The 18051-nt window shown below is 43.5% G+C and overlaps 1 protein-coding gene across 15 annotated transcripts in view; it reads left to right on the top strand.

Annotated features, from left to right (window-relative positions):
• The window catches only part of LOC125017430 (collagen alpha-1(XXV) chain), a 147262-nt gene that overhangs the window by 82418 nt on the left and 46793 nt on the right, over positions 1 to 18051 (top strand). For all 15 annotated transcript variants that reach the window (XM_047600595.1, XM_047600606.1, XM_047600576.1 and 12 more), the window contains exons 4-6: positions 2597 to 2604; positions 13675 to 13701; positions 15517 to 15543. In XM_047600595.1, the coding sequence (XP_047456551.1) occupies positions 2597 to 2604; positions 13675 to 13701; positions 15517 to 15543 (62 nt within the window). The remainder of the gene's footprint in view (positions 1 to 2596; positions 2605 to 13674; positions 13702 to 15516; positions 15544 to 18051) is intronic.

An 18051-nucleotide genomic window follows, 5' to 3' on the forward strand; every position in this document is an offset into this window, starting at 1 on the left:
TCCCTACGGGAATAATCAGGACTTGTTTCTCAGATACCTGCGCTCACAAATGGAGGAATTGATGTTCAACTGGAGCAGGTTGGACAAGATGAGAATACAGCAGCATTCACGTGGAAAGTATTAGTTCAATCCGATTATAATCGTCTGATCAGAGCTTCCAGCTTGTGTTTACACGTACGTCAAATATAAGGATCCAACAAGATAAATGCCCCACTACATCAGTCAGAATCTAACTTTATTTTGGCATGTGCAAAGTAGTTTCTACCCACTGTGGAGTGTCAAATGTGTTGGAAGTAGTTTTCTCCACCAAACTTTACTGACAGTGAGTTCATTGAATAAAAGAACATGACCGAGACTGACCCGTGCTTTTCAGTGCCACTGCCCATCACATTTCCGCCCACATCTATTTTTTTTTCAGACTCTGTTTTTGCTTCTGGCATGTTTCTGCCCCTCAATAAAACCAAGGGAATTGCCTAGGGAACAGATTATCAACAGGTTAACTTTATATATTTGGAGAATTATACACTGTATAAATATGGGAGGCAGAACAGCTCCTCAAAAGTGAAGCTAAAGCAAGTAGAGCTCCCCCTGGTGACTGGCTGCAGTATAGGTCATAAGCTCCACCTCCTCCATGTCAGTGGATGGGACTCTTGGCCAAAATAAAACAGTAAAATATATATAATATATATATATTTTTAACGATGGTTTCCGTCATTTTAGGAAGGGACAGTCCTTGGCATGGGCAATGTGGGGATCCACCCATGCCATTATAAAGGGTGTGGCGCGAGGGGGAGGAGAACAACTTTGTGTAAAAATCCGACAGTTTTGTGTGAAATGATTTCTAAAAAGTAATTAAAGAAAAAAACACATTATTTGGCCATCAAGGCGAATCTCACCCAGGGCACCATTCAAACTAGACATGCCACTGATTTTAGGTAGTAATATAATGTTGATGTATGTTCAAGTGTCATTTTTATTTATTTATTTTTTTTTGGGGTAGGTTTTGTCTCAGTTATTTGGTGCAATAGAAACAGGATGTGACATAACCACCAGTTGCCATGCCAACCACTACATGTGTGGGTTCTCTCCGGCCCCTCCAGTTTCCTCCCACCGTCCAAAGACGCGCTCATTAGGTTAATTGGTGATTCTAAATTGGCCGTAGGTGTGAGTGTGAATGGTTGTCTGTCGCTCTGTGTTAGCCCTTCAAGCATTTCACACTCTCCGGGGGGGTCCCGCCTCTCTTGATTGGATGGGCTCCAGCCCCCCCGTGACCCGGTTACAGCAAATGAATTAATGAATGAAGTGCATCATCCATTTCCTTGTAACTGGTGGAGGTAGTGTGGTCGGGTCATCGATAACGCATCTTCATGTGACTCTGGCTATAAAGTTGAAAAAATAGCGTCAGTTTGGCCAATGCAAGGAACACATTTCCCAATCTTTGATGTAGACATAGTGACTTTCAAGTGTGAGCAAAAGCAAAAAGACCTTTGGAAGAAAGTGACCATGGAAGCCTAGCTGCAGATGCCTTGTGAGCTTTGTGTCCTCATAATGTGAACAATCAAATGTCCCTTACACAACCTGTGCCATTGAGTTGAGCTACCAAGCAGAAGCAGGAGGTGGACCAATTTGTCAGGAAATGACCTGAAGTAGCAGTCTGAGAAAGGGAACTGAAACCTGGCCGTGGTGACTGAGTGAAAATGGAGCTCTGAGGATGCATTATTTAACATGATGTCACACTCTACAATATTTAATTCTGCATGCATCATATAATATTTTTTTGGTTTAACTTAGGCCATCAATAACTTGTAATAGACATAACCCCTAAAACATATGAGGTGTCTGTTATGTGCTTTGCAGGAAATTGTTCATTTTTATCACATTATTGCTTTGATTCTCGATAATTGCCAACTGAAACCCTTGTTCTGAGTCATTCAACACAGTTGGACATGTCAAACACACACACACACACACAAAAAAGAAAAGAAAAAATAGTGGTGCAGGTTTATTAAAACCTAAGTGGTCTACTGTAACTCAACCATCCATAAAAACAATGCTACAGAAGTGCAGCCCAGCAAGCCTCAAGCACACAGCCCCTCTAAATGGCCCAGCTGCAGGAGCGATTTGCGCTGGTCATGAAGAAGAACAGTTCAAGGACATTAGGACTTGGAAAGGTTGGGTCGAAGCAGCTGGGTACCTTTTTAATAAGAATCCAAAAACCCTAAAATGATTTGCAGGGTTCTGGGGAGCCCTGAAGTGCACCAGCATACGGTCCTTGGAGCAGCAGTAATTGGGGAGAAGAAAAAAAAGAGGAGTGTCACCTCACAAAAAAACGTGTGGTGGGGCGGAGGGGGTTTAACAAGCGAGGAACCCCTTGTTGTAGTGAAATCAGAACCACTTACAAATGTAGAATGTGATCGCCAGGCCTGGTGGCCCAACTGCATGGAAAATCGATAGGAGTCTTTTACCATATTGCTCTATAACATAGCTGTAGCTGAGAGAACCTCCTGCATCCAAAGAAATAATCCTCTTCCATTGATGATCAATCTGTGTTTTTTGAAATCGCACTAATCATTTCCTTTCTTCTTCTCTGTTTCAGGACCACCTGTAAGTACACCTGCTTCACGTCTTCTTTTGTGATTAGCCGTGAGAAGGTAAAACCCAACGACAACAGTGAAACATGAGATGGAAGATTAGAAAGCGTAAGATGCAATGTAAGGGCACGATGCAAGATGAGCTGGTCCAGCTAATTAAAACATGCAGTAGGAACCACGGTCTCTATGACGCAGTCTTTTGACATTCCAGGAAATAATCTCATCCATTTTCCTGTGTAAAACATAATTTACCTCGTCTCTCGTTCTCGATGGGAAGTTTACAGGGAGTCAAGAAATACTTTGGTACATAATTGTCCTGAAAACCATAACTTTTGGTTTTAACAATCCAGTTTTTGTACAAATTAAACAAACGAGTGATTACATTTTAATTAGCGAGGTAGGTGTTTAGCCGTTTCACTCCGGTCTTTACACTGATCTAAGCAAATCAGCGGCAGGGTTCAAATTTATGGGCTGTTTAAACATTGGTGGTTTCTCCACTGGGGTGAAGTAACGGCGGTCTGCCAAAGGGAGAAAGAGAGGGATTTTTTTCTCCTACCACATTCAACCATAATGTTCGACTAGCTTTCACTGACTTTAACTGTTGCGGACGATCCACGTGCGCGCGAATATAGTTTAATCAGCACAAAGCGGCGGTCCGCGGAGTACTGCGGGCCTGACATGCTGAGATTTCAACATGTCTGCAAAACACGTGGATCGCTCTCATAGACTCTCACGTTAAACTGCAGATGCTGCGATGCAGGCAGGATTTTTTTTTTGTTTTCAGTCACAGTTCAGCCAGTTAGCTAGCAATCAAGAAATTCCTGGGTAACGCAACATGTCAGGAATGTGCCACTGGCCGAGCTTTTCTTGGAATAGGAACCAGTCAGGAAAGGTCAGGAACATGCCACAATTTAATGAGAGGGTAATTTATCTTAGAATGAGAAATGTCATTTTAATAGGTGGTGTAATGGCACCAATCTAGAGGTTATTGTTGGTATTGCGACTCGAGTCAAACAGCCAACCAACTGGTCAATACAATGCTACAAAGACTAGCTAGCCTGCTGTTAAATTACCCATTTAACACGTGACCTTTAGCCATTATAGCAACATTGTCCACTATTGTCCACTCTCCCTTTCTCAGAGATTTGGTGGGAGCTGCCGCTGGCTGTAAATGCTCTGATACAACCGTTATATATTCAACTTTACAATTGAAAGGCTTATTGTGACAATTATATTAGCAGAATCCTGAGCTGCACCACATTGTCTGGCCGTGTTATTGAAGTAATCTCTCCATCGCGGCCGCTCCCTAATAGGGACCCGTGTCCCAGTCGTCTGGGAAGCCTGGTTTGTAAAATCCCTGCTACCAGCATCCATCGCCGCCAGCTCTCTGAATCCGAAGAGATTATCTCACCTCATTACACTGCTGGGTGATCACAGATTCACTCCTCCTTACAGATGGAAAACTTCAGAGGTTCCCCAAAGATGAAGAGAAACACATACATGCATAAGCACCGGGGCTTGTGACAGTTTGCTTTATAACTGGGTCGAGCAGGGCGCGATGTGTGTGTGTGTGTGTGTGTGTGTGTGTGTGTGTGTGTGTACATGTGCGTACGCTCTGTTTTTTTTATATTTAGTCCAGACGCAACTGTGATTGAATAGGTATAATAGCGTGTGCCGACTGAGCTGTAAAAGTCGTAAGTTAATCCTCCGAGCCTCCTCAGACCCTCGCTCCTGGACTTCTGGGACGTAAGTAAGTGCAGGTGGTCTCGCTTCTCAGGATCACTCGGCAGGCCTCGCATCTGACAAATAAAATCCTACAGTGAGATGTCTCAAGAGTGGAATGAAGTCCAACAAGTGTTTCTGATATGTTTGCATGTTAGAAGAGGCCGGATTTGCAGGTAAATATATGGGAAAACCTGTCACTGTCAGATTCTTTGTAAGGGTTTTGGTATGAAACGAGTCTACCACAAATACCCAGTGTTCAAGATCACTCACTGACAGAGTTATTTTACGTCGTAGAAACTGCTGTACACGTCTTTGTAAATCATTAAACGAAAATTATTTAATCGTTTAAGTATCGACCAAACGCACTGTCTTTAAATAAGTCCTCAGAAATATAATGAGCTGACGATGACTCACCCAATGCTCAACAGATCCGTTTCTTAAAAAAGAGACAGTAAGTGATCTCATGCGGTTTTTCATTTGCCGTACCCACCCGGGGGATGGCAGGGGGACACATCGCCATGAATATTCAACAGCTCCCCGCTATAACTCTGCGAACACTGCGTAAATTGTACACAGCCTTCTGGAGCCGACCGCTGCAGAAGTCGTTGCAGACCTCTGTGACTTAATGGTTAGTCAGCCGCTGATGAATGGACAGGGACCCGCGGTTACAGAGACAAAAAGAGAACAGCTCTCTTCAATCAAAACTCATCGGGAGTGGTCCTCGTCGGTGGCCTGTGATTGCCGTTTAGACACGGAAAAGTGATTTGCTTTGTTTTGCTTTCCGTTCTGTTTGTGCTGCTCGAGCTTTTGTGTCGGTTTAGCGTCGAGGCGTCGGTCGTCAAGTGGCGCTTTGTCACGCGTCTCGTTTGTAAAAATCAGCGAAATGATAATCGAGGCGAAATTATCGCGTCCTCGCCACTCGTTTTTATTCCCTTTCTCATGTTTCTGTAACTCTGTAAAGGGCGGTTCATGTCAGAAACATCCACCCCAAGCACCCACCACTGTGTGTGCACACCATTTAGCACCGATCAAGCAGAAAACACCATCCCCGAGGCTGCACTCGAGTCCCCGCTAATGGCGCATTATTTTTTTTATTTATTTTATTATTACTTTTTTTTTTCGCATAGACTGAAATTAAAGTTATACAGGCAGAGAGGGGGCGAAGCATGCTTTGAAATCTGCCCAAAAGGAAAAGGGAAACATTTGAAAATGATACAATACTGGAAATATCAAACCCGCAAAAGCATGTCTCCGTACCAAACTGGAGTCTCGGGCCAAGCCAGTTACATTACAGCACATGAGCCCTTGGACGAGTTCAGTTATCGTAGCAGTGAAGTAAATAAAGCTGGCTGTGCCTGTATTTGACAAGTAGCTTCCACTTTCTTGCTCCATTGGCTGAGTTTCCAGCGATGCAGGTCGTCGATGATCTGTCACACCGTATGAATTATGCATAGGAGGTACAGGGATTAGAGGCGATGTGGGGGTAAAGCGGAGGAGTCCGGGCCCCCTCAACCCTTCATCCTTCATCTGATATGCACCGCAGCTCCACACCTGTTAATAAAACATATTCCAGCTGGACTTTGATCACTTTTGCCTTTCAGAGTGGGAGAATGTACTCCTTTAGCTGAAGGGAACCTTTAGCTAGAGTTGAAGGAGGCCTTACATGCTCAGGAGTTGTTCATTAACACTTTTTGGCTTTATGTTGGGGACTCGGGCCAAGAGTTTGAAACAGAATATGCCTGTTTACAGGAATTACATCATAGGAGAGGACACGAGCACAGACACTCAAAGGCTTTGATACTGAAGAGGCCCCCGCCGAGAGCTGAAAGTGAATCTATATGACGTGACAGCGTTTATTTGGACTCATAAGGCCAGCGGTGCCTGAAGAAGCCCACTGGCACTGGATGTGACAACGTTAAGAGTATGACCTTTTAGATGTCAGTCCTCTGCTCACGCTGCGCACATCAGCGGCGCTTGTTTGTCAGCAAATGGCAATTGACAGCGCTCAGGCCGACCCTGAGGTTTACTCACCAGGATCTAAAGCAGTCAGCGGTGAACCTTGGCCGGCCGAGCAGGCTCGGTACTCGCGGGGGGAAAACTGACTGTCACTACCTTAGTGCGGTAGGAGAATGAACACAGCAGGAATGCAACGGTCACAGTTTAAAAAAGCTGGGCAGCTCCGTGATGGAGAGGAATTTTCCTCCAGCTCACGACATCAAATAATGAGAAAGGAGTCAGTATGTGGTTCTAATCGAATCAACAGAAGAAGTGAAAGAAATACTTTTCCAACGGGGAACATTGTCCTTCATTCAACTTCTCATATCCACAACAAGAATTTTGTGGCTCCGAAAATTTGCTTACGTATTGCACAGGGACAAATTTGGCTTCGGCGCTTGGCATTTTATGTCTGCAATTTGCGTTTAAGCCTTGTAAGCGTCTCCTTCCTCAGGAACGTGGAGACCCTCCCCGGCTGAGAATCCCCCCTCATGTTTGACTTGCATCTCCGGCACCGCGCTCGCACTAACCAGCCGCGCTATCAGTTCCCTCAGTTCACAGAGTCCCCGCTCCCACAAGAACATCCAACACATAACAACAAGCAGACACACGCTCACAAACACATACACGCACATTAAAGTCATTTTATGCCGGCTAATTGTGATACACTGTGGATATGGGAACCAGATGCCATTCCCAAGTCAGTTTTCCAGTGTGGTTTTCCTATCCCTGCCTAACCTCTGCGTCCAGATTCCACCGACGAGCACCAGCCACTTGTGGTCGTCCGTCTCTGCCCATTCTGCTCTGATTACTCACATCCCTGTCCTCCATTAGTTTCCCGCCTTGAAGAAAAGTCCCCTTGGGCCTTACGGTAATGTGATGGGAGGATTCCCATGCAAAACTAACAGATGGAGGTGAACATACGTTTTGTTTTTACTGGAGGTTTTTGCACATCTGAGACTGTGTGTGCGTGTTTCAGTCTGAGCGGCAGACTTAGGCAAAGACGGAGCTTCAAGTGGCTAAATGTGCCTCTTGGAGTTTCCTTGACGCTATTTCCACTCTCACACTATAATGCAAGAGTGGAATCCAGTCCTGGAAATACTTGAATAGCATTCCACGGTGCAATCATCAAAACGCTTCAACGTTCGTAGACTGATGTCGGAAAAGGCGTAGTAAAGCATCGCGGCTAATGCTTTGTTTTCTTTCTCGCTGACCCTTAAACAAGAAGATAGAGTCTACCGTCATGGATTCGCAGTAAATGTGAATCTAGAGCGCGATAACGCAGCATTTCCACGGTAATGCGATGAGGAAACGAGATTAATGTTCTTTCATTAGAGAGCTTTAGATGTGTTAGATGGCAGATTTAGCTTTGGAAGAGGCAGGCTAGCGCTTTACTGCCGGTTATATTGCTAAACTAAGTTAATTAGCTGCTAGTTGTAGTTACTGATGTCCAATCTGCCTTAAAACAAAAATAATACTCCCCAAAATGTTATTCCTGTAAGATTTAACTATTGTGACACTCTTTTTTTTTTAGTTTTAGCACATGCCAAATATGATGTATCACTTTCTCCTGAGCCAGTCGGGGTTTAGTCCACGCTAACCCTTTACTTTGGCCTTGGTCCCACTTAGTGGTAAGCAGCCTTCTTCACCTGCCCCCTCTTCACTTACTCATTACCTGTCAACACTCGGTGCCTGGAGGATTGCTTTGCCTAACTTCCTGTGTACACACATGTTTATTAATATTGTGTAGCTGTGAGAGAGAACCGTGCGCCTGTAAAGAAGAGGTTGTAAAAGCGGTAGTTGTTGGCCTGCGCTCTCAGAGATGCCAGTGCCTCGGGGTGAGATGATTGGATCCATGTGGCCGTCAGTTCGGTGCTGCAGCGACCGCTGCCAGCTCAGTTGGCGCAGCTTCTCCAAAGAGGATATGAGCTCTGTTTGATGGATTGATTTCCTGGACCTCGATAAGTTTAACAGGTCACTGTGATGAAAGCTAATACATCTGCGTCCAGACAGAGGTTGCATACAGAGCCCCCTTTCCTGACTTTTTTACTTCTTCTTTCTTTCTTTCTTTCTTTTTTTTTTTTTTTTTGCATCTTGTTGGATTATGTGGATTGCTTCACAAGATTGTACTGGCAGCTCGCAGCCAAACCCACGAGAATGATTTCGCTCATGTCAACAACAGCTAAAGCCGTGGTCGGGAGCCAGCCCCCTCGCCTTGGGCTGCACAGCCAGGCGAGCGCTGTCAACTTTTCATCCATCATGTTTTGACTAAATTATAGGAGAAGAGGACTGTAAAGAGCTGATGTCCAGCAGTGTCTTGATTTCTACATGAGACAGTTTAGAAATAGGCTAACGGGAGTTGGGTCCTGGGCTGATGAGTTGGCATGTGTGGTGCCTGGATATTCATAGTGACAGGTAAAACCGTTTCTGTTTGCTAATGGCAGAACTGCCTCATTATTGAGTTTTGATTATATTATAAATAAGCCCACTCTTGGCCTAACGTTATATGACAACAACAGCTTTTCAAATTGGATCCAGGAAAGTTATTGCATTATGATCACTTTAAACATAACTAAACTGAAACTAGATTACTTAACAAATTAGGGATCAGTAAATCTGCATGAAAGCAGTTTCAAAATAGAAACCATACACAGTTTTCAACACGACAGCAGATGATTACAGAGCATTAAAAAAAAAATATGATATATATGAGCTATATGAGCTATACCTCATGTGCCAGGATCATTTCATTGAACATCATTCACTCGTTGGTCGTAATATGAAGTGAAATAAGTGCCACAGTCAGATTTGAATGACATTGTTCTCCGCGTTGCCTGTGGCTTTGGCTTCATTTCATTCTGCCTTTTTATATTGCCCTGCAAACCTTTCCACATTTCTAACCCTGCTCTGTTTTAAAGGTGACAGGGTTTTTTTTCTCTCTCTCATTTTCGAACTAAGAGCTCGTTCAGATCTTTGCAGGAGACAGTGGTCATGGTTTGGCTTAGAATAAGAAGCCAGTCATGTGTCTGGGTAGAAGAGGGGGGAAAAAACTAAAAACTAAAAAAAACTAAAAAAAATGAGAGCTTAATCCCGATCCAGTGGTCCACCATAAAACTCGACAAGATCATGCGCGCAGGATGTTCTGTTACAAATCATCTCAGGATGGAAGTTTGACATAAGTTTGCCCAACGTTAAGCAGCAGAAGATGTGAGGCTTACCATCTATGTGATACGTGTCATTTCCAATAAACGGACGCGGCGCTCTTGCTTTGGGGCAACTGCATTCTGTTCATCAGCACCGATAAGGACATGTGTGGGATGTCTGAAGTCACTTACAGGGATTGATCGGTTAAGAGGTTTCCTGGAAAATTATTCTTCCATCAAGAACACACTAAATTGACTACCAGATACAAGAGGCAATCATTTTTAGAGGGACATTAGAAATCTGGTAAACATTTTATGAATCAGGCTGATTGTTAAGCATTTTATTAAAAAAAAAAGATTGATTACAAAACAGAAAACAGACCATGGCAACAAACTCCTCCAACACAGACTTCCCCAATCGACATGTTGTGAAGACAGCTCTAAACTATTCCTTTGCAAAAAACCTTTCTTTGCTGCCGCTATCCTCGCGGCTGCTCAAGAAGCCAACGCAATCTGAAAGGGTGTTGAAGGCGCTACAGAAGGTTAATCATTTTCAACAAAGTAATGTGCTGATGCACGGCGAGCAAGTTCGACGCCAGACGAGCCGCGGAGCACCTGCTGGAGGGCCGCGTATGAAACGGAGCCAGAGCAGAAGCAGTAAAAACAAGATGTGAAAAGCGCGCACAGGTGCTGATTAGAGTGCTTCCTCGGGGGCAGACTGAAACCACAAAGCGGCAGAGATGGTTTGACACATACAATACCCGCTGCTGCTCTACTGTATTACAGTCCCTTCGCTTTGAAATAGTCTTTGCAGGAGACCTGGTTAATAGTTTCTATTAAAAACAAAACCCCTCGCTGCACTCTTTTAAACATTTTGGAAACGCTCCAGTGGGCGCTGTCTCTCCAAGTGATGTGCAAATGATGGGCCGTATAATGAGCAGGTGCATAGTGTGTGGTGAAATCATTTCCACATGCTTTATGACCAGATGCAAGAAACGGGAAGCCTTCCCCTTCCACGTAATGTTAAAGTCTAGAACCATTAAAACCATTTAAAAGATTTTGAATATATATAGGTTAGAAAATGAGAAGCATTTTTCAGTTGCTGTTTGCAAACACAGTCTTCAAACTTGAATGAAATGAGTGAATGAAAAGAGGGAGCGGCGCTCAGGTTGTTTATTGATTGCTTCATTACTGCTGTATCCTAAAGCACAAATAAACAACCCCTGAGTAGCCCAGGGGAGCAGTTTTTGTGTGAACGGTTGCCAAAGGGCATTCTTTATCTGTAGCCTGTCTGCTCGGAGCTTATCCCCACGCTTCATTAAATAGGTGCACGGGCCGGGTTCCCCCCTTTATAAATGCACACAGACGGGGATGGAGCCCACTTTGTTAGCCCCGCCTGCTTACTGTTAATTGGCTGTAGATCATAGGTCTTCAACAGGGGGGATACGTGACCCCTTGGGGTACTACATATTTTTTTTTGTTTTTTAATTTTCCCCCCAAAATTATTTAAATTAGTTTTTAAGTGCACATTAACACAAATCCGACATATTATATACATACATATAATCCGATAAATTGAGGTTATCGTTCACTCATTCAGTGATACAGGAGCTGTCTCAACGGACCGTTTCACACAGTGCGCCACCCTAGCCGAGACCTGTCAATCTTAGCCTCCTGTACTCGGTAGGCCCCGCCCCTGTCTCTGCTGAACCAATCACGAGGCTGCATATTACACAGCAATTAGCCGAGAGCCTATTAAGTCCCCAGACACAGAAATGCTCCCGTCAGCCAACTACTGAGGCCAAAATGTTTTGGTGATTCACTGGCCCTACTACATTTAGCTACGTTTAAATGTAAAGAACATGTTGTAAATCTGAAAATGTATTATTTGAATATCCTAATACTGAATGCAAAATGAGAATAATAATGTATATTTACAAATAGCACTATGCCAGGTTTAATATATAACACATGTAGTAGGTAGGGGTTCCTACTTCATCTCTACATCACTTTGGGGGTCCTTGGCCTGAAAAACGTTGAAGACCTCTGCTGTAGATTGGCTGTAAAATAAGAAAATACAAGTGTTTAACACAGTCCTTCTAGAGATAAATGAGAGGGGTTATCTTAGTATTTTTGTACAGGAAATGTGTGAAATGACAAAAATGTGAGCTGTAAAAACTGGAACACCACATGCACATGTTAGCAAGTACGTATTCGCAAACTAATCGAGTAGCAATGGAAATACATAACTCAAACTAAGAGTGGCAGCTCTCTCAGATCATATTAAATATCTCTCATATGGGTCAGACATATATCTTTGAATTTTCTCCCAAATGAAAACAGCTCTGATGAAGTTTCATTGCTATACGTTTCTGCTGCTGTGGATTTATTGTAGCTCCACGTCGTATACTACAGAGTAATTAAATTTAGCCTTGTTGTTTTGCTACAGCTCCATATTTCAGAGCCAAGCATAGCACTTAAAACAGGCCTGCGTCAAACAACTACACTCGGCTTATTCATGCATTTCTCTGTTGCATCTACGTACATGCGTACTGTATGTTTGCAGTAACAGCCTGTCATAGCCTCCTGTTGTCCAAAGGCAATTTCCCCTCAAAACACACACACACACACACACACACACACACACAAAGGCACCGATTTCCTTTAGCTGCCTTCCATTTCCAGAAACACACTGGAAACTTATTTAGCCCCTGTGGAATGTTTCTCCATCATTATAAATGTAAAAGTCACATTTGATTCCAATGCGCTGCCTCCGTTATTCCTCCCCAGGGAAACGCAATCGGAAACATCGCTTTCGTAATAGCGCATTTTGTGTTTACAAGTGCGCTGTGGCTCTTTGTGCGGCTGGTCAAACAAGCAGCGGGACCACCTCCATAGACGCGTGTGTGCGCGCGCTGAAACCTGCGTTTCCTAGCAGATTGTGTCTGGGCTTGCTGAAGCGAGCACAGATGCCTCACATTTGAATAGCCGGGACGATGCACTGCACGTGCTCGCCGTGCAGGTTCACTAACCTCACACCACTGGAGTTGGGAACGCATGTGCCACTATACATAAACACAAAGATGCTTAGTTATAGCTAACTAAGCATCCGAAATGATATCCAAAGGCGCTGCGGAGGCAGAAATCTGGCTGTAAGTCTCTTTCCCCTGAGCAGTGTGATAGAAATTGGCAGGAGGAAAAGTGCTGAATGACCTCTGGAGCATTTCAGTTTTAGATTATACTATTGTGTGCCAGTGCAATGGAAGCCTGTCCGTATCTACAACCCCTCTATTCTGGGTCATCGGTCTATAGACTCAAAGGGAAAAACCATCCAGACCCAGGCTAATGTCATCATTCTGTGGATTAGTGTCACTGTGGTGCAGGGTCGTGCATTGGCGGCATCAGAGCAACGATTGAGATCCGTCACTTTATCTGCGACCAGAGAGAGAAGACAGGTAGAAAATACAGATGAGCAGTGGCTTTCACAGTTTCCGCGGGCAGGGGCTCTGGAACTTTGCAGCTAAGCGGGTGGCCACATCACCGACACTGATCTAATACCGAGTTTTCAAAAGCTAGCTCTCATTAGGCTCCAGAGCGCAGATGCACACCTCATCGTCAAATCCCCTACTTCACCCGTGATCTTTTACGGAGCCCACCCAGGAGCCACCGCCTGCCGACTGACAGACGTTGGACGCGGAGCTTTTCTCGCAAAAACTGCTGCGTAAAAAGGAAAGAGGAAAGTGTTCCTCTTGTTCAGGGCACATTTTTACAACGTGCTTGCCAACACTTGGTTAGAGATTGCTGGAATTGATCCTCTAAGTAAACATGGACTTGATTTGGGCCTGTTTTATGTTTTAATTGTATGTTTGTATAAGCTCTGCTGTCTACAGCACACAAGGTACTGCTTCCCAGTCTGTGACAGGGGATTTTAATCAAATGCTGAGAGAGATGTCAAAAAGTACACAAAGTTAGTCTCATCAAATCTCAGTTTGTTAATCATCCGATTCTGTCATCTCTCTCTTTCAGCTCGAGCCTTGTTTAGCAGCTCTGTTTGTTTTTTGGTTAATATGATTTGTCGCTCTGGTTTTTTCACAGTTTGTTACATTTCCAAAAAACTCATGGCTGTCTCCAGGATGATTACACACGAGGCACAGTTTGTCATTTTTTTTCCTATTTATGTTGTAATAGTTTGAACAATACTTTTTTCTCTCTTCTTATAGGGTCCCCCAGGTCCAAAGGGTGAAAAGGTGAGGAATTTTATATTTCACTATTTATATTCATAAGCACTTTGTTAAAAGATTAATACTCAGTGTCTGCGTATCCAGTAGTGGGTTAGCGTGGCTTAAAACAAAGATGGAAGTAGAGAAAAGCAGTTAAGGAGTTTGTCCAAGTCTATTTTCATGGTACGAAATATTTTCCATTTACACTTTCAATAAATGAGAGGAACACATAATCCTCCTTCCTGCTTTTGTCTCGTATTGCAAACTGTTTTCTTTTTTTACATAAAAAAAAGAATTGCAGCAAACAAAGCACGCCAGACTCGTGAGGAAGTTCTTTTTTTTTCTGTTTTGCTGAGGCGATTATGCATGAATGAAACGATAATTATAAATGCTGTGTCCTTAATTCCTGCACACCGGTCCTTTAATACACATTCAGGTCTTCGGGAATTTAAACTGTGGAGTCTGAATATTTAAATTCTTCTGCCATTCATTCACAACTCCACAGCACCAAGCATGAAAGACCAAAAAGCCAAAGCCCTGAGGTGAAGCCCTTAAATGCCTCACTGAGCGTTCCTCCATAAAAGAGCCGCGGAGCGTGCAAAATAACCCCACTGTCCCTTTAAGAGTCTGCAGGATTTGGGGACAAATGCCTGTGGAATTGTACCAAAGTTGATGGAGTCTCTGACTTCACGTATTATTGAAGCAGGTTGTCTTTAGGACTAAAGTGACAATTTCTTTCATGCTAGTGAGGGAGCGTTTACACCAATCTATGAATAAATTAAGCTTTCATCTATATTTATTATGGATAACGAGCAACAACTTGGTGTTAACTCAATATATTTAATTGATTATTTCCTTTCTTACATGCTGCCCCTGAATGGGACCGAATAGCACCGCCCAGATTTATTTGATTGTCTAACATCCGTAATAACCGGGTCCCGCTGATTAAATTCATGTCCATGCCTCTCATGTGAACCACTTCATCTGCAGTTTAATGAAATGAAAAACAACTGTGCGGATTCTTCCCACCCAAGATGAATAAAGCACGCATCAGTGTGGCCATTCACAACAGTTTTCCCATTAAACCCGCTTCTGGAACAACAGCCCAATGAGAAATTACAAAAATTCCTAGAGCTGTTTTATTTGAAATTGCCCAGGCATTACATTAAAGTTTGTTTGAGCACAATTCCCATCCATGTGCGATGAGCTGTTCGGTTCGTTTTACTGCTGTGGCTCAACTGTAACTCGGCCAGCAGGAGAGAGAGAACCGCATCAACTGAGGCTGTTTAAGGATGTTCACATATCCGATTGTAGACAGATTAAGGTAATAGCCTGTCTAACGTTTGGTCTTTCTGCACCGATTTCAAACAAAAGCGCACTTTTGTTTCGGGTTGACTCTAATGTGATAAACCCGCAGTCATCACCACTCAGGTTGATGCGAAACCAAATGTTTCCTCCGTCAGGATTTTGTTCTGTCCACAGAGATCCAGGCTCCGAAAAAAGGCAGAAAGCCAAAGATCTCTGGGGCATAAAATGCAGCCTGGCAATGCAGCGTGCCCACACTCAACCCCCTCCTCACCAAACCAACCAAACCTCACACCACGGCTCTCTTTCTCTCCCTCTTTCATACCCAATTCTTGTCAGTCCATGTTATCCTAAGTGATTTTACTTTTAACCACCAGGAATAGTTGAGGGGTTTGGTGTTATTTTTCTTTATCATCGTGCTCCTGATTGTGCCTCCGTGGTGCGATTTATTTTTTTTGTTTATTATTGACACCGAACCAGACTCATCAAGTATGTATTGACTCTTACATCTGTATTCTTTGTTCTTGCCTTCTGCAGGGGGATCAAGGCGACCAGGGACCACGGGTATGCGGTTTACTTCTTGTGATTAGCAGATGAGTTTGAATGTGTGTGTCTCCCCCAGCAGAATTGTGGGCAAGAAAAGGTTTGAGATGCATGAAATTCCGCGGATAGTGTTCTTCCAATCCGGCCAAACACAACAAACATTTCAGCACTGCTTATTTCTGCACCAAGAACAGGCAGACAAATGTGCAAGATACTTTGGAATGCATGGTGTGGTATACATTTCAAGATGCAAAAAGCTATTTTTCAGCCCTTGTCTGAATATGAATACATGCACACCACCAGAAAAAAGCTCTGCTCAATCTCAGTAATAATCAAAAGCCAACTAGCGCTGTATAATTACTCATGATTCACTTCAGTTCTCAACGTGACATGGCGTATTCAGTGCTTTAATCATTTCCAGCTCTGTAGTTTGACATTTCTATAAAAGTGCAGCTTCTAAGTGATGATAATGTGAGTGCTTTTCCATGCTTGACAGACTCTAAAATGAATTAGTCTATCTCCGCTAGCAGTTAGCGTAGCTCTCATTTTTCTCAAATAAAGACTAAAAAATGAGCCCTCTCTGAAAAACAGACTGCACAGGTTTGTTTAAAGTAGACTGCATTAACTGGGATCACGTGTGCGCACGCAAACGCACACTTTCACTTCCTCTGCATCTGCTGCGGTTGATCGGGGAAAGGTTGTACGACGTCAAAGTCGCTTCGAATTGATTTCCAAAGATTGGCACAGATGAACAAAGGAGCTCAACAACACAGTTTGTCTTGTCACTAGAAAAGCAGCCATCTCCCGAGTGGATCTGATCCCAATTCAGCGCTGGCGCCCACCCAGACGTAGTTTGCCGATTAGGGCTGTCAACTCTCCTCCGGGCTTGTTGTGCAAGTCAAAATACGGGGTTTCTTTTGATTTAAAAGTCAATACAAATGACCTTTTCTGTGAAATTCGATTAGTGGTCTCAGAGTCTAATCTTAGCCGCTCTCAATTTACAGCCAAGTTCTCAGCGGTTTCCCATTTTCACAAGATCCACAAACACATTTTCAACTCTGATATCTCAACTCCGATAGCCTTAGTTAATTTTTAATGCCATTAAAAGTATTGTATAATCATTAAAGTTGCAAGAACTGCCCCGCTGAAACAGACAGAGAGGAATATGTTTGCTACGAAACACCCGCTTGGTCTGGATAGAGTTTCTTGGTTTAGCCCATAATTTGTACCCTTTTAACCTAGGAAATGGAGTCATCTGTCTCTATCACTTAAATGATTTATACTCTGGAAACGGCAGCATGGCTGACGGAGCTTTAGCAGGGACCGGCTAGGTCCTATTTGTCTTACAGAGTAAATAAACAAAGTGTCCACTTCAAGATAGCATTTCATTAAGTTCCAATTACTACAAAATTGTCCTCTAACAGGTACAAATTAACACAGAGTCACAGTCACATATGAGGGACCACAGGGGCATGGAAGCACTCTGGGTCACCGCTAAATTGTATTAGCTTACCAGAGCAGCATATTGACTTTGCGCATTAGATTAGTAGGTAAGTGTAGTGGAACAGTACTGGGAAGATTGTCTTAATAAATGAAGGCGTAACAAGACAAGTGCTGCCTGACCTTGACTCTATATCCGTCTGGCAGAGATGGAGCTCATTTCATTGCCAGTACGGACTGCGAGCAGGGGGTTTATTAAACCCACATGGATGAACATGTAAACAGCAAAGCATGTCAAGAGTGTGTCCTGCTTGCAGCGCGCTCACATTACATCAAACCTAAACATTTAAATTAATATAAAGGACAACCTTGTAGTGTTTGAATGCATGTGTACACCAGTGTGCACTCACTTGCCAGTTTATTAGGTACGCTGGTGAAAGCTAATGCGTTCTAATGTAGCGGCCCTTCGCTAAACGCCCCTTTGTGAGCTTCAGGCTTCAGAACTAAACGCTAAAATGTTTCCGTTTTGTAAAATAAAGATGTCAGAATAATAGAAACGTGTTGACTGAACACAACTCGATTCAAATGATCTAAAAACCGCAGACTGCATAATGAAAACACAGTTGAATAAACAGCTTTCTTGGTTATTTTAATCAAATGCTCAATGCCACATCAGGAATCTAAAATCTACTGCATGAGTGTTGCATTAGAGTGGATTTCTTTGCACTGCGTGCAGGACATATGTCTATAGAGATATTCCAAGGTAGAGCATCTGTCTTTGTGGCCAAAGACAGCGTGAGAAACGCCACATAGCCGGCAGAATTTCCATACAGACACCCACTTCCTCTGCCTGTTCGCCACATGTCAGGGTCAGCCATTTGTCTGCCCTGCAGGTCAAAGGCCTCATCCGAACAGCAAAGGTTAACAAAGCAACAAATAATAAATTGGCCAGTTTTGTGTGGCCACCACTGGAGATGCACTTGTGGGATAAAATTAACAGGAGCCACTGGCTTTGTGTATCACCTAGAAAGGTGTGTGTGTGTGTGTGTGTGTGTTTGTGTGTGGTCCTCGTGAAGGATGGCACCAGCC

This window comes from Mugil cephalus, chromosome 1, assembly GCF_022458985.1.
Source record: "Mugil cephalus isolate CIBA_MC_2020 chromosome 1, CIBA_Mcephalus_1.1, whole genome shotgun sequence".
NCBI lineage: Eukaryota > Metazoa > Chordata > Actinopteri > Mugiliformes > Mugilidae > Mugil > Mugil cephalus.